General features: G+C 38.7%; 1 protein-coding gene across 1 annotated transcript in view; it reads left to right on the top strand.

Annotated features, from left to right (window-relative positions):
- The window catches only part of slc38a11 (solute carrier family 38 member 11), a 57,722-nt gene that overhangs the window by 18,595 nt on the left and 24,450 nt on the right, over positions 1-14,677 (top strand). Inside the window, exon 7 of the mRNA XM_039757519.1 lies at positions 13,970-14,049. Within this exon, the coding sequence (XP_039613453.1) occupies positions 13,970-14,049 (80 nt within the window). The remainder of the gene's footprint in view (positions 1-13,969; positions 14,050-14,677) is intronic.

Here is a 14,677-nt window from a genome sequence, read left to right as displayed (position 1 = left end):
GGATGTTAACTATGTTTAAAAGCTACCTGTATTTTAAGCAGACTATTTGCACCACTACTTTATTGATAAGTTCCGAACCTTGGTTTGTGTCTCACTTTTCTTGTACTTTGCTTCTGTCTCTTCACTGATTTCCAGAACCTCACCTCATTGTCATCGCTTGCTGCTTGTTTTCCTTTTTTGTCCACCATCACTTTGCTGATCTTTGATTGTGTGTCCATGTCCTCACCTGGTAGGGCAAACTTTCATGTTCACTTAAACTTAGGATACCAAAGAGGGAGTGAAGTCCCTGCACGACAATATTTATTTGAATAGCAACATGGCTTCTCAAAATAAAGTGGCTCAGGCTTTGGGGAAAGCTCTGTTCTCTGGGCTCATCTTGTCAAAAAATGCAACGCTACCTTCCAGGAGCATCCAATCATTTGTATTTTTTGGATCAGAAGGGGCAGGGCTTCTCTGGTTCACGTGCCCTCATTGGGCAGCTTCTCTGCGCTGTGATAGGAAAAAGGAGACAAGACTGTTAGTAACAGTCCCCAGAATGATACAGCATACCTCAGGTGAGCCCAGAAGGCAATCCTCTGCTATGCGTGTGACAAGAGATTATAAAATGTATTGTCGGCCCTTGCGAGTGGCAGGTTTACAAGTGCATTTACCTATTCACGGATTTGTCATCAATAATTAAATGGAAATTATTTTGCCATTTTTGCAACCTACTGTGGAAAATTACAAACGGCATTGTAGCAACGGTCCATAAGTGGACTGCAGATTCCAGCAACCCTGGGAGTGCTGCACCATTGGGCAGCTTTGGTGTTTACAGCAAGGGCTACAGGATGAAACAAGCTGAGGCACTACTGTTAAAAGGGAGCCTGGCAACATTGCAATCATCTGGTGTCTTTTGTTTTAACCCTTCACTGCACAATTGCATTACAATTACACCATTGGATTACAGTTTTTATGTTCTTGTCCTCTGCCTGACTGTTCATTTGATTTCGCCTGGGTTGGAAAACCACTTCGTCTGGAAAGCTCTCCCGACTTCGACAAATGTTCACTTGCATCAAGGTAGGACAAAACTTTACGTAACTTTCAGGAGGCTGTTCACAAGGTACTTCATAACTATACCACCATCATCTGCATTTGGGAAACTGAACTGTGTTGTGGTGTTTTAACATTCATCATTTTGAGCTTAATGTTTTGTTAGATTTCTTCTGTATCTGTGTTTAGTTATATACAGGTGCTGGTCATAAAATTAGAATATCATGACAAAGTTGATTTATTTCAGTAATTCCATTCAAAAAGTGAAACTTGTATATTAGATTCATTCATTACACACAGACTGATGTATTTCAAATGTTTATTTCTTTTAATTTTGATGATTATAACTGACAACTAATGAAAATCCCAAATTCAGTATCTCAGAAAATTAGAGTATTGTGAAAAGGTTCAATATTGAAGACACCTAGTGCCACACTCTAATCAGAGGGGACTGGGCGGTCTCATGGTCTGGAATCCCTACAGATTTTATTTTTTCTCCAGCCGTCTGGAGTTTTTTTTGTTTTTTCTGTCCCCCCTGGCCATTGAACCTTACTCTTATTCGATGTTAATGTTGATTTATTTTTTATAATTATGTCTTTCATTTTTCTATTCTTTAATATGTAAAGCACTTTGAGCTACTGTTTGTATGAAAATGTGCTATATAAATAAATGTTGTTGTTGTTGTTGTAATCAGCTAACTAACTCGAAACACCTGCAAAAGCCTTTAAATGGTCTCTCAGTCTAATTCTGTAGGCTACGCAATCATGGGGAAGACTGCTGACTTGACAGTTGTCCAAAAGACGACCATTGACACCTTGAACAAGGAGGGCAAGACACAAAAGGTCATTGCTAAAGAGGCTGGCTCTTCACAGAGCCCTGCGTCCAAGCACATTAATAGAGAGGCGAAGGGAACAACAACATGTGGTAGAAAAAAGTGTACAAGCAATAGGGATAACCGCACCCTGGAGAGGATTGAGAAACAAAACCCATTCAAAACTGTGGGGGAGAGTCACAAAGAGTGGACTGCAGCAGGAGTCAGTGCTTCAAGAACCACCAGGCACAGACGTATGCAAGACATGAGCTTCAGCTGTCACATTCCTTGTGTCAAGCCACTCTTGAACAAGAGACAGCGTCAGAAGCGTCTCGCCTGGGCTAAAGACAAAAAGGACTGGACTGCTGCGGAGTGGTCCAAAGTTATGTTCCCTTATGAAAGGAAGTTTTGCATTTCCTTTGGAAATCAAGGTCCCGGTGTCTGGAGGAAGAGAGGAGAGGCACAGAATCCACATTGCTTGAGGTCCAGGGTAAAGTTTCCACAGTCAGTGATGGTTTGGGATGCCATGTCATCTGCTGGTGTTGGTCCATTGTGTTTTCTGAGATCCAAGGTCAACGCAGCCGTCTACCAGGAAGTTTTAGAGCACTTCATGCTTCCTGCTGCTGACGAACTTTATGGAGATGCAGATTTCATTTTCCAACAGGACCTGGCACCTGCACAAAGTGCCAAAACTACCAGTACCTGGTTTATGGACCCTGGTATCCCTGTTCTTGATTGGCCAGCAAACTCGCCTGACCTTAACCCCATAGAAAATATATGGGGTATTGTGAAGAGGAAGGTGCAATATGCCAGACCCAACAATTCAGAAGAGCTGAAGGCCACTATCAGAGCAACATGGGCTCTCATAACACCTGAGCAGTGCCACAGACTGATCGACTCCATGCCACGCCGTATTGCTGCAGTAATCCAGGCCAATGGAGCCCCAACTAAATATTGAGTGCTGTACATACTTTTCATGTTCATACCTTTCAGTTGGCCAACATTTCTAAAAATCCTTTTTTTGCATTGGTCTTAATTGATATTCTAATTATCCGAGATACTGAATTTGGGACTTTCATTAGTTGTCAGTTATAATCATCAAAATTAAAAGAAATAAACATTTGAAATACATCAGTCTGTGTTTAATGAATGAATCTAATATACAAGTTTCACTTTTTGAATGGAATTACTGAAATAAATCAACTTTGTCATGATCTTCTAATTTGATGACCAGCACTTGTATTTGTTATTGCCATTGAACTTTTCCTTGGGTTTCTGCATATGCGATATTTGTTTAATTGCGTTTGCTTCATTATTTATTCAATATTCTTTTTCCTTTTGATTGCACTGGTATTTACTGGTCTCTGCAAGCCGAGTCAAAGCTAGGCGTGTTCCTGGAGTTTCCCCCTCTCAATAAAATAAATAAATTACTGTTTTAGGACAGTTGAAATCTAATTTAGCAAGTCGTAAATGCATAAAATATACTGTAAGTAATATTAATCATTTTATCTTTTAATACCAAAAATGAATACTCTAATTTTATTATAAGTAGTTCAATTTTTGTTAAGAGTTACTGTTCTCTAAAGAGCTGTAGAACTACGCACTTTACTGGGTGATGCTATCCATCATTATCTATGCAGGCAGCCTCAAAGATGTGATTAGCTTGCACAGTGATCATTCTGTCTTACGTTTCTCACGACGTTTTTGCACTGATTTAGTGCAATAAGCTTAGAATATAATTGTGGACCCAGAAAGTATTTGAGAATTTTTGCATGCATGAGGGCTCGCTCGCTCTCTCTCTCTCTCTCTCTCTCTCTCTCTCTCTCTCTCTCTAATTATAGATAGATATAGATAGATATATATATATAGATAAAGATAGATCGATAGATAGATAGATATAGATAGATAGATAGAGATATATATATATATATATATATATATATATATATATATATATATATATATATATATATATATATATATATATATATATATATATCTCTATATATATCTATATATATATATATATATATATATATATATATCTCTATATATATATCTCTATATATATATATATATCTCTATATATATATATATATATATATATATATATCTCTATATATATATATATATATATAGAGATATATATCTATATATATATATATATATATGAGAGAGAGAGAGATATGGCTAATTTCTCAACCATAACTTTCAAACAAGATTTTGTGCCGAAGTTTCAAGTGGAAAATGTTTGCTGCATCCAAACATGATATATAGTGAATCATTGAAATATTTTGTCAATAAATTGTGTTCTCGGAGAAATGTTAAATCATTATTATCTTGTGTAATGCAGCCATGAGGTTGTTTTTAGTGTATTATGGGAGTCCTGAGTGCACATTTAGTCATTAGCATAGCATAAATTGTCACTGAGCCATCTTTCACACATTTCAACATAAGTTCAGCTGCTTTTATTTTTACTTTTGTTGACATGATTATCCTGTCACTTACCTACTTCGATCATTTTGGTGGAGAACTGAGCTGATGTTTCTAAGGTTTGTGAAAGCCATGCAGCTGCAGAGAAATGAATGATTAGCATATAATGAGACTTACTGCTGCATTATGGTACAGCAACTAACTTTGATGAATAAATAAATAATATTATTACCACGGGAACAGCAAGGTGTTGTACCATGTCAGCCCTTATGGATACAATGAGAAGTTATGCAAAATGACACCTTTGATTAGCTAACTGAACCAATTTCAATATGCAAGCTTTTGAAGCAACGGATGTCCCTTACCACCTGCCTGAAGAAGGGGCCTCAGTTGCCATGAAAGGTTGCATATTGTAATCTGTTCAGCTTGCCAATGTCATTTTGTTTGACAGTTTTAAGATAGGCAAGTTGGTAAATTTTGTCAATGCTTTCCAATGGGGAAATTTTTGAAATTTCAAAGCTTTGTGCAGTGCGCTGTATTTGTAATGTCTCAATGAAAATTGAACTTTCCTGACATTTTTCTTGTTTGTACTTCTCATATGAAGCCTGCGTGCTGACCACAGGGCAAAGCACACACAGTCCGAGACCAAAACGCATTGTTACTTGTTGCGGCCTGTTCGATCAGCATGTTAATATGTTCCTAGTCAGTAGATGACTAGATTTGATCAATACTGTGTTCCTAATATGGAAGTGAAACTCTGCTGATGGAAGAAGAGTTTTGCTTCTTATTAATGCAAGAAAAAGTGAGAAAGTGGAGAGTCCAGACGTGGCAAAGGGAGGGCATGTACAGTATAACATTCTTGTGAGTATGTGAGCTAGGCGATGAACAGATGCATTTTAGATATTTTTGCATGGCCATCTTGTGCTTTGATGACCAGTTGCATCATATTCAGCCATTCATTCATCATTCCCAGAAATGACCATTTTGGATAGATGGTACTGAATCCACATTGCAGCATAGATAGTAAAAAAAAAAAAAAATCTTTGTGCAGGTTGTAACAAAAGCCCAGCCATGTAACACTGTGTTGGCACAAAGTATAAGCTTGCCTTAGTTTGGCAAATTTCAACAAAATCAGTTCACTGAGAATCACGAATGGACTGACTTATGGACGGACAGACATACATGACTTTCACAGTGGGTGCTTTTTGCATTATTTGTGAATGCGCCTAAAGAGCAAATGTTCTGTTGAGCTCTGCGTACAACTCCAGACTAAAATGAAAACTGAAATAGCTGTCATTTACAGTTTTAAAAAAATTGCTCATTCAACAAATGCAAAGTCTTACAAAAACACCAACAAAATAAGAAGAGGAGACTTTAATAGTAAAATAAATCCCAGATTTCAAAGTAATCTTTTAAGCTAATATATTGTCAAACCCTGTCTCTCCTTGTGTGCGTCACTTTAGTAATTTTAACTTAATAACCGAAAAGAGAATCATAATTTTTCAGAATGAAAACTGCTGCCTGTCTCTTAGACCTAATAGTAACAAAAGTAAAGAAAAGCTGAATTACTGTCCTGGCAGCAGCCATTATTCTTGATACTAGATCCTTCTAGACAGGCACAGTTCCTAATGGGCTAAAAGTGCCAATTATCAGATCATTTTGGAGATAAAATAGAGCTAGATGATTAATGATTATAGACCAATTTCAGTTTTATTTCGAAAGCACTTTGAAACCGTAGAAGCCCCCTCCACTTCAGTCTCACCTCACACAGTTTATATGAAAAGTTCAAGTCCAGCCTTCACACTGCTCACAGTACAGAAATGGCACTGATTAAAAAACATTATTATATCTTGTGAAATTCTACAGTGCATATGTCTTTGCTGTAGATTTAAGAGCAGGTTTGAACGCTGCTGACCTATCTGTTATGTTATACTGGCTTAAAAGCTCTCAGGCACAGTCTTTGCATGATTTAGTTTCTTATCAAATCAATTTTTAGAATACACAGAAGTATAAAGAGAGTACTCGGTATATCAAATGATGTGTTTCTCTTATTGTGTGCTTAATTAATTGTGTCAATGATTTAAAGAGCTAGGTGTGTGTTTACAATGTGTCTTTGAAAACAGAAATGTTACTACCAGATCACTCTTAACATTCTGTTTTTACTTTTCTGTTCATTTAAAGCTTCATATTTTACAAAGAAGATTTTGAAATCAGCCCTGTACTTAACTGAAAGCCAGTATAAGGACTTACTGCACGTACAGGGGTTATGTAGTCAGTCACACTTCCTAGCTCTAGCAGTAATTCTGATCATTACAAATGGAAAAATTTTGAGTACGCCATAAATGCATGGCAGGAGTCAGTTATACTGTGAATGAATGCAAGAATAATACATTCTAATAAAGTGTTACCTGCTTTTTTCAGGGTAAAAAATGTATATAGAAATTATTGTATTTATTTAGTCTAATAAAAATAGGCTATCAATAGTATGGTAATGTGTGTAGTTATCTTATTTGGCATTAACGCAGAATATGACTCGGGCTTAGAATTCTATGTAAATACGGTTAACCATGAGTCAAACTTAGGGTGACAAAAATTTAAAGCAGATCATTTAATAAGCCTGAATAATGCTCAGGATAATGTACTGTTGCTCTCTAGTGGATAAAATAACATTATGCTGTAAAAAATCATGAATATTTCTGTGCATTTTACTTCTGTAAGGTTGTTCATCAATATTTATAAGTGGGGCAGAGCCTTCCAGCAAAAGACAATGGCGTCTAAATAAGAGACGATAAAGTCAATTTTAAAGCAACTGAAACTGAACCATCAATTGAATCAAGTGATAGTGATGACAATGTCAATTAGTCATCGGATGTTGATGCAGATTGTGAAACTGATGTATATGGCACTGTATGACTGAACCGCCGTGATCTCCCTGGCGACTCCAGTCACGTAACACTGTAGGTGGGTGCAAGTAGATGTATAGCAAAATGATCGCGATAAAGAAAAACACATCTGCCCCCTAATTTCTGTTCACAATTCGGCAACCGTTTGTGTCAGGGAAATGTGGAAATCACTAAGCCTTACGCTGTGGTATGTTGATTGTGAGGGATTAGATGCTGACTTTCCACCCTCTCATGCACAAACGATAGAAATAATATTATAAAAAGTGCACAAAGAAATGAACTTCAACAGTCCTGATTGTGACGCCAGGCTGCGTGTTAATGACTCAAAGGATGGGTACTACATCTGCATCAGTACAGCACTGGGCACTAGACGTACCTTTCCTACTGTTGATGTTTTGGTATTTGCCAGGTTGTTACACATTTTTAATTGTTGAAAGAAATTGTTTTGACTTGTGTTATTTTTTGTATTTAGTTCACTGTATTAACTCTTTGAGGGCTGAATATTTTTTCCAAAAACAGTTTTCTGAAAAGCAATGGCTTCACACAGAAATCAACATAAAATGGCTGTTACTGTATGCAGTAGTTGCCAGTTTGCCAAGAATGTATGGCAGGCTTGCTGCCAGGTTGTCTTCATTGTGGCGGTCACGGTCGCAGTGCATTGCAATCTGGTTTCTACCTCTTATCATTGTTAAGTGGCAGTCCTCCCTAGCAAACATTGTCAGTACCACTGTTAGCTGGGGACCAATCAGCTGAAGCTGGAACCTCACATTCGTTTTCGATCGCTTCTATCAAAATCAGAGTTCGACAGGTCATAGTCCAGTTCAGGGACAATAGGCAAAACGTCATCCACTGAGTATTTTGCGTTACGCATCCGCTTTGGTCTCTCGTCAGGTTTGCTGTTGTTTGCACCTTGCTACTCAGACAAGTGCAGGAAATCTCGGTCAAACCAATGACGCTAACTTTCCTTCTAGCAATGAGAGTCCAACTAAAACCTAACGGCTGGTTTTGTCACAGTTTACAGTCGATTACCATCGCCAACTCCTCCTTTTCACAAAAGTCTACATCAGCCCTGAAAGAGTTAATCCCTGTGGGTGAAATTGTGTTTTGCATGACCTTTGGCTGCTCACAGTGCAGGGTCAGCCATTGTACAGTGGCCCAGTAGGAATTTTCCGGTTAAGGGCCTTGTTCAAGGGCAAAATGGATTAGGATCCCTTCTGGCAGAAACTTGATTTGAACCAGCAACCTTCCAGATACCAGTGCAGATCATTCAGTTTCAGTGATAACAAATATGTTAAACATGCGCTGTGTAAGACTGTTTTGATGCACTTGCAAAGAATTACAGGAAGAACTAGATAGCTTGAGAAGCTATAAATTGTCATAGCAGCTAGATTGTGAACACCTCGAGCCAAACCAATCTCTGTGCAAGACTGAGAAAAAAGAGAATTCTACTTTACTATGGCTGAGAGGATAGGATTACCAAAAATACTAAAGTTCATCAACAGATTGACAGGTCAGAGTAGGGTTGCCAGATTAGAAAATTAGAAATACGGGACACTCTTAAAATCTTTCTCTGTATTACTATACTCGGCAAAAAAAGAAACGTCCTCTGACTTTTAACTGTTTTTACTTTCAGTAAACTTAATGTGTAAATATTTGTATGAACACTAAAAGAGTCAACACCATAAGACATAAACTAAAAATGTTTCACAATGTGTCCCTGAATGAAGGGAGGCTCAAAATCAGAAGTACCAGTCAGTATCTGGTGTGGCCACCAGCTGCTTGAAGTACTGCAGTGCATCTCCTCCTCATGGACTGGACCAGATTTGTCAGTTCTTGCTGTGAGATGTTACCCCACGCTTCCACCAAGGCACCTGCAAGTTCCTGGACATTTCTGGGGGAATGGCCCTAGCCCTCACCCTGCGATCCAACATGTCCCAGACGTGCTCATTCCTTCGATGATAAACACGAATCCGTCCATCACCCCTGGTGAGACAAAACCGTGACTCATCAGAGAAGAGCACTTTTTGCCACTCCTGTCTGGTCTAGCGAAGGTGGGTTTGTGCCCATAGGCGGCGTTGTTGCTGGTGATGTCTGGTAAGGACCTGCCTTACAACAGGCCTACAAGCCCTCAGTCCAGCCTCTCTCAGCCTATTGCGGACAGTCTGAGCACTGATGGAGGGATTGTGTGTTCCTGGTGTGACTCGGGCAGTTGTTGTGGCCATCCTGTACCTGTCACGCAGGTGTGATAATCGGATGTACCGATCCTGTGCAGGTGTTGTTACACGTGGTCTTCCACTGCGAGGATGATCAGCTGTCCTTCCTGTCTCCCTGTAGCGCTGTCTTAGGCGTCTCACAGTGCGGACATGGCAATTTATTGCCCTAGCTAGCCACATCAGCAGTCCTCATGCCTAATGCACGTTCACGCAGATGAGCAGGGACCCTGGGCATCTTTCTTTGGGTGTTTTTCACAGTCGGTAGACAAGTCTCTTTAGTGTCCTGTGTTTTTAGAACGGTGACCTTAAATGCCTACTTTCTGTAAGCTGTTAAGGTCTTAACGACCATTCCACAGGTGCATGTTAATTAATTGATTATGGTTAATTGAACATGCATGGAAAACATTGTTTAAACCCTTTACAATGAAGATCTGTAAAGTTATTTGGATTTTTAAAACATTATTGTTGAAATACACAGTCCTGAAAAAGGGACGTTTCTTTTTTTTTTATATACATTATATATACATTTATTCATGCTCCCTACACACCCAGACCAATATATTATATAGAAGTAGAGACATAAGTTAAAAACATAAAGCAAGGATTTTAATGGGTTATGAGGAAAACAAAAGTAAAATCATTTGAAATTGGAGAAATAAACAACAGAGAAATATTATTTAATACAGGCAGTTAGAAAAAAAGTAGGCCATGGCAAATAGTAACAACATGCTTTGTTGACGGTCACTGTATGTTGCAATGCTGATACAGAACTGCACAGCTGGAGAGCAAAACGGTAAGAGTGTCACTGTCCTCAGCCAACCATAGCGACTGAACGAGTTGCAAACAGGCAGCAGACACGAGTTTCCTCGTTACATTTGGGTTATTTTCATCAAGAGAATCTGAGAAAAGAAAGTATAATTACTTATAAAGTTACAACTAAGTACTGTAAGAAGGTAATAACAATATATTACAAAATTTGAAAATTAACTAAATGCGGGACATTTGGGTGTCCCTGAAAGGTCAGTACAGGACAGGGGAAAAAATGATCAAATATGGGACATGTATAAAAAAACATCAGAGTTAAAAAGCCTTCGTTCATGAGGCACAAACAACTCCGCTAAGGACACTTTGCAAAACAACTTAAGTTTTAAATAATACAAGAAAAGGGCTTTGGCCAAGTGTGTTGTTCATCCACAGATTTGCACCGTTGTTGGTGATACCTTTGCCTTCCTATGTGAGCGACCAATAATACCTGTCAGAAATGAATAGTCGGGAGCCATTGATCTAAACAGAGAACATGTCTAACTGAAGCAGAATATGACTTATAAGACTGGCCTTGAAGAGGCCAACTGACCTAATGTGTGTCCACACATTTGTGCCATACAGAAGTGATACTGGCGCAGTTCTTTTAGAAAGAATCCAGCAGATGTAGAGAAATGAGAATACGGGATGACTTGACTCGTCATGGGAGAGACTGGTTCTGCATGAATAAGAGCCGAGTTAAATACTATTTTTCAAAAAAAAATACACTGATGCGGTCTTTAAACACTAAATTGTAAATAAACTGAGTACCTTGCATTATCATCTTACTGTGAAAGTAAATATCGTGGTCAGATGTGGAGGAGAGTGCCCTTCGCAAGACTTCAGCATTTTTACAATCGGTAGAAATACAAAATGATTCAAAGGATTCAACCTGCAGTTGCTTTTTAAAAGTATATTTACTCCCTGATGGCAAGCAGAAAAGCAGTGCTTTTCCTACGACACAACATACAGTGAGTATTTGATTTGACACATCAATTCAGTATTTTGTGGCAAAAAGTGGTGATACAAGTGACGAGTAACTCTATATGTAGTGAGTCATTTGATAAATCAATTAACAATTATTTTTGATTAGATTTGTCCCTAGCATCAACATTGTTTCCATTACCTGCAAAGATAGAGCACTGTCCATTGATTACAGAGTGATCACAGCTTCCATTAGATTGTGTGACTTTGACGGCTCACCCTGACCATAAGTAGTTCTAATTTGAATTGCACAAGGATCTCGTAAAAACAATGGTGTGTTTTCAATAACATTTGTTGGCAGAGGGAACTAGAGCTGCAAGAGTCATAGTTTGGAGTCACATGGCAGGTCACCTAAGTGATTCAAAAGGAGCAGTTTAACCACTGGAGATCCTGTCACCTACGGAATGACCTTTAGTGGCAGGCCTGCCTGTTTTTCAATACAACAATACGAAGCCACACTAGTCTGCAGACTCTGCCAAATGTCACGTGGTGGTTAAGGCTTTAGACTTTAGACCCTGAGGTTGTGAGTTCAAATCCTGCGAACCCGAGCAAATCGCTTATCTTGCCTCTGCTCTAATTGGAAAAACAAAAGAAATGTAACCACTTGTATCATAAATGCTGTAAGTTGCCTTGGATAAAGGCGTCAGCCAAAATAAGTTAATGTAATATAATCCCTCTGTTGCTGGCTGGCCATGCACCCAGACCTGCTTCCACTAAAGTGTATGCAATACTCTGGACATCAGGTACATTGCACATTGTCCATAAATTGTTGCCTTCCTGTAGGTGCGGATGTTGGATGTGGTGTAAGACACCCTGCTATGATATTTGCAAATATGTATTGTATATATTATATTACTGTGGTGGGCTGGCGCCCTGCCCGGGGTTTGTTTCCTGCCTTGTGCCTTGTGTTGGCTGGGATTGGCTCCAGCAGGCCCCCGTGACCCTGTAGTTAGGATATAGTGGGTTGGATAATGGATGGATGGATATATTATATTATGTATGCATGTGTGTCAATAAATAGACACACACACAGTGAATTCAGAAAGTACTGTATTCAAACCTCTTCACTTTCTTGCACACTCCTGCACAGTTTAAATGTTGTAGATTTAATTTTAAGTTAATAAATTTGTCATTTTGCCCATCAATCTCCATTCAATAACCCATAATGACAACGTGACAACATGTTTCAGAAAGGTTTGCAAATCTATAAATAAATTAAAAACTGAAGTGTTTCATTCCTAGAAGTATTCAGATCCTTAAATCAGTGCTTTGTAGAACCCCCTTTGGCAGCAATTACAGTTTCATGTCTTCTTAGGTAAGTCTCTACAAGCTTTGTGTCCCTAGATTTGGCCAGTTTATCCTATTTTCGGAGACTTGTACCAAAGTCATTCCAGTGTTGTCATGGTGGAATGCTGTGGGTCACTGTTGTGCAGAAAGGTGAAGCGTCACACCACTCTAAGGTCGCCTGCACACTGGAGCAGATTTTCTTCAAGGTCCTCTCTGTTTTTGACTGCATTCTTTCAATTTTGACCAGTCTCATTGTCTATAGCATGATACAACCATTTCTTTTCTTCTCCATAGGGAAGGCATTTGGCAGTCAGTAAGTGGTACCTGGTCTTTGCCAGACATAGTGCTCTCCAAAGAGTTCAGTTTCTGTCTCATCAGACCAAAGAATCTTTTTCCTCATGCTTTCAGAATCCCTTAAATATGTTTTACTCAATAGTGCCTTCTGCATGCCCACTCCACCATAATAACATGATGCTGTTCTTCCAACATGTTCTCCCATTTCATCAGAGGACTTCTTGGATTTTGCCCTGACCAAGGCCCTTCTTGCTGCTTGGTTTGGCCAAATAGCTAGGAAGAGTCCTAGCAGTTCCAAATTTCTTCCATGTCACAGTTATTGAGGCCACTGTGCTCCTGGGAACACTCACATGTACAAACCATTTTATAACCATGCCCTGATCAATGCTGCAGCACATTTGGATCGTGTAGACCTACAGAGCCTACCCTGGATTTCATGGCATGGTTTTGGTCCTGACATTCACAGGTGTGTGCCTTTCTAAATGATGTCAATTCAATTTATTTATTTCTGCAGGTGGACTCCAATCAAGTTCTAGACACCACTCAAGGAGAACTAAAGCAAACGGGATGCACCCGAGCACAATTTGGAGTCCCACAGCTAAGGGTCTGAATACTTCTAGAAATGAAAGATTACAGTTTTGATTTATTTTCATAAATTTGCAAACCTTTCAGAAAACATGACCCCACTTTGTCATTATGGTTTCGTGAGCGTAGAATATGGCCAAGTTGTAACGTCTAACCATTTAACATTAAATATGCAACACAAAAAAGTGTGCAAAAACTGAAGTGGGCCTGAATACTTTTTGTATCCGCTGTACACATATTTATAATGTTGCATGCCATGTATATGTGTGTCTCGTGTTTGTATTCTATTATTGCTCCTCTTCTGAGGGGAACTGCAAGTAAGAATTTCATTGTACTATATGCACATGCCAGTTAACCTGAATTTGAGCTTAAATCTGAGCCTGATAACATTCTGGTCCAATAATTTGTTCCTTTAATCTGCTTTTCAAATTGTCTTATTTCTTTCTCAGATTTCTTAGATTACATGGAAAGTGAAGCCACTGCTTCCACGAGTAACAGTTTATTATCACTCACTTCTTCACTATAAATTTAGATTTGTAGATCTGGCTTATCAGTTAATCCAGAGATACGCGTTTATATATTTGAACATGCCTACTGTATAACTGTACCTGTCTCTTTTTCCGCCACAGGTTTCTTTTCTTTCTCTCCTGCTTACCTTGGTGATTCTTGTGATTGTGGTGGTGAGAGCTGTGACATTCGGGCCACAAATGTAAGTCGTAAGTAGCTTTATTCTTCAAGTCTTCAAAATCCAACGCATCTCCTTTCAGTAAAACTTGCAGTCTTGTGTGGACAGTTGGGATTCTTGTATCAAAAGAGAATTAATAGATGACAAATGGATAATCCATTGAGGAAACTGACATTTTAGCCTAAACTTCTTTCCCCCACCAAAACTTAATGAGCAAGATTTCAATTATGTCAATTATTAACATCTTTAATAAGTTGAAATTTGTGAAAATGTGAAAAAGTACAGCCGACCATTTGGCTGCCCTGGCCATTTGCACACCTTGGCCCAGGGCCATTTGATCTGGCCAAGGGAACCATTGTTGAGTGTCTGCTTTATTCACCATAGTCTGCATAGATTTTCCTGTAAAAATAAGCAGTTGGCTTTTAGATTAATTTTTTTTCCATTGAGAACATCTTACACCATTTTTTTATTATATATTAAAACATCCTTTTTTTGGGAGGGCATTGTGAATTTGCAAGCACTTGGATTTTTGTGCACCTACTTAGTCCTATAAGTAGTTGTGACAAATGGACTGGGTCAGGACTGAGACATGAAGTCCAACAATAAGATGCCTTGCTAGGGTGTGTACTGGTGATGACTGTACTTCTGGTAA

The sequence above is a fragment of the Polypterus senegalus genome, chromosome 6, assembly GCF_016835505.1.
Source record: "Polypterus senegalus isolate Bchr_013 chromosome 6, ASM1683550v1, whole genome shotgun sequence".
Lineage (NCBI taxonomy): Eukaryota > Metazoa > Chordata > Cladistia > Polypteriformes > Polypteridae > Polypterus > Polypterus senegalus.
The sequence above is the reverse complement of the archived record's forward strand: the minus strand, read 5'-3'. Positions and strand labels throughout refer to the sequence as shown.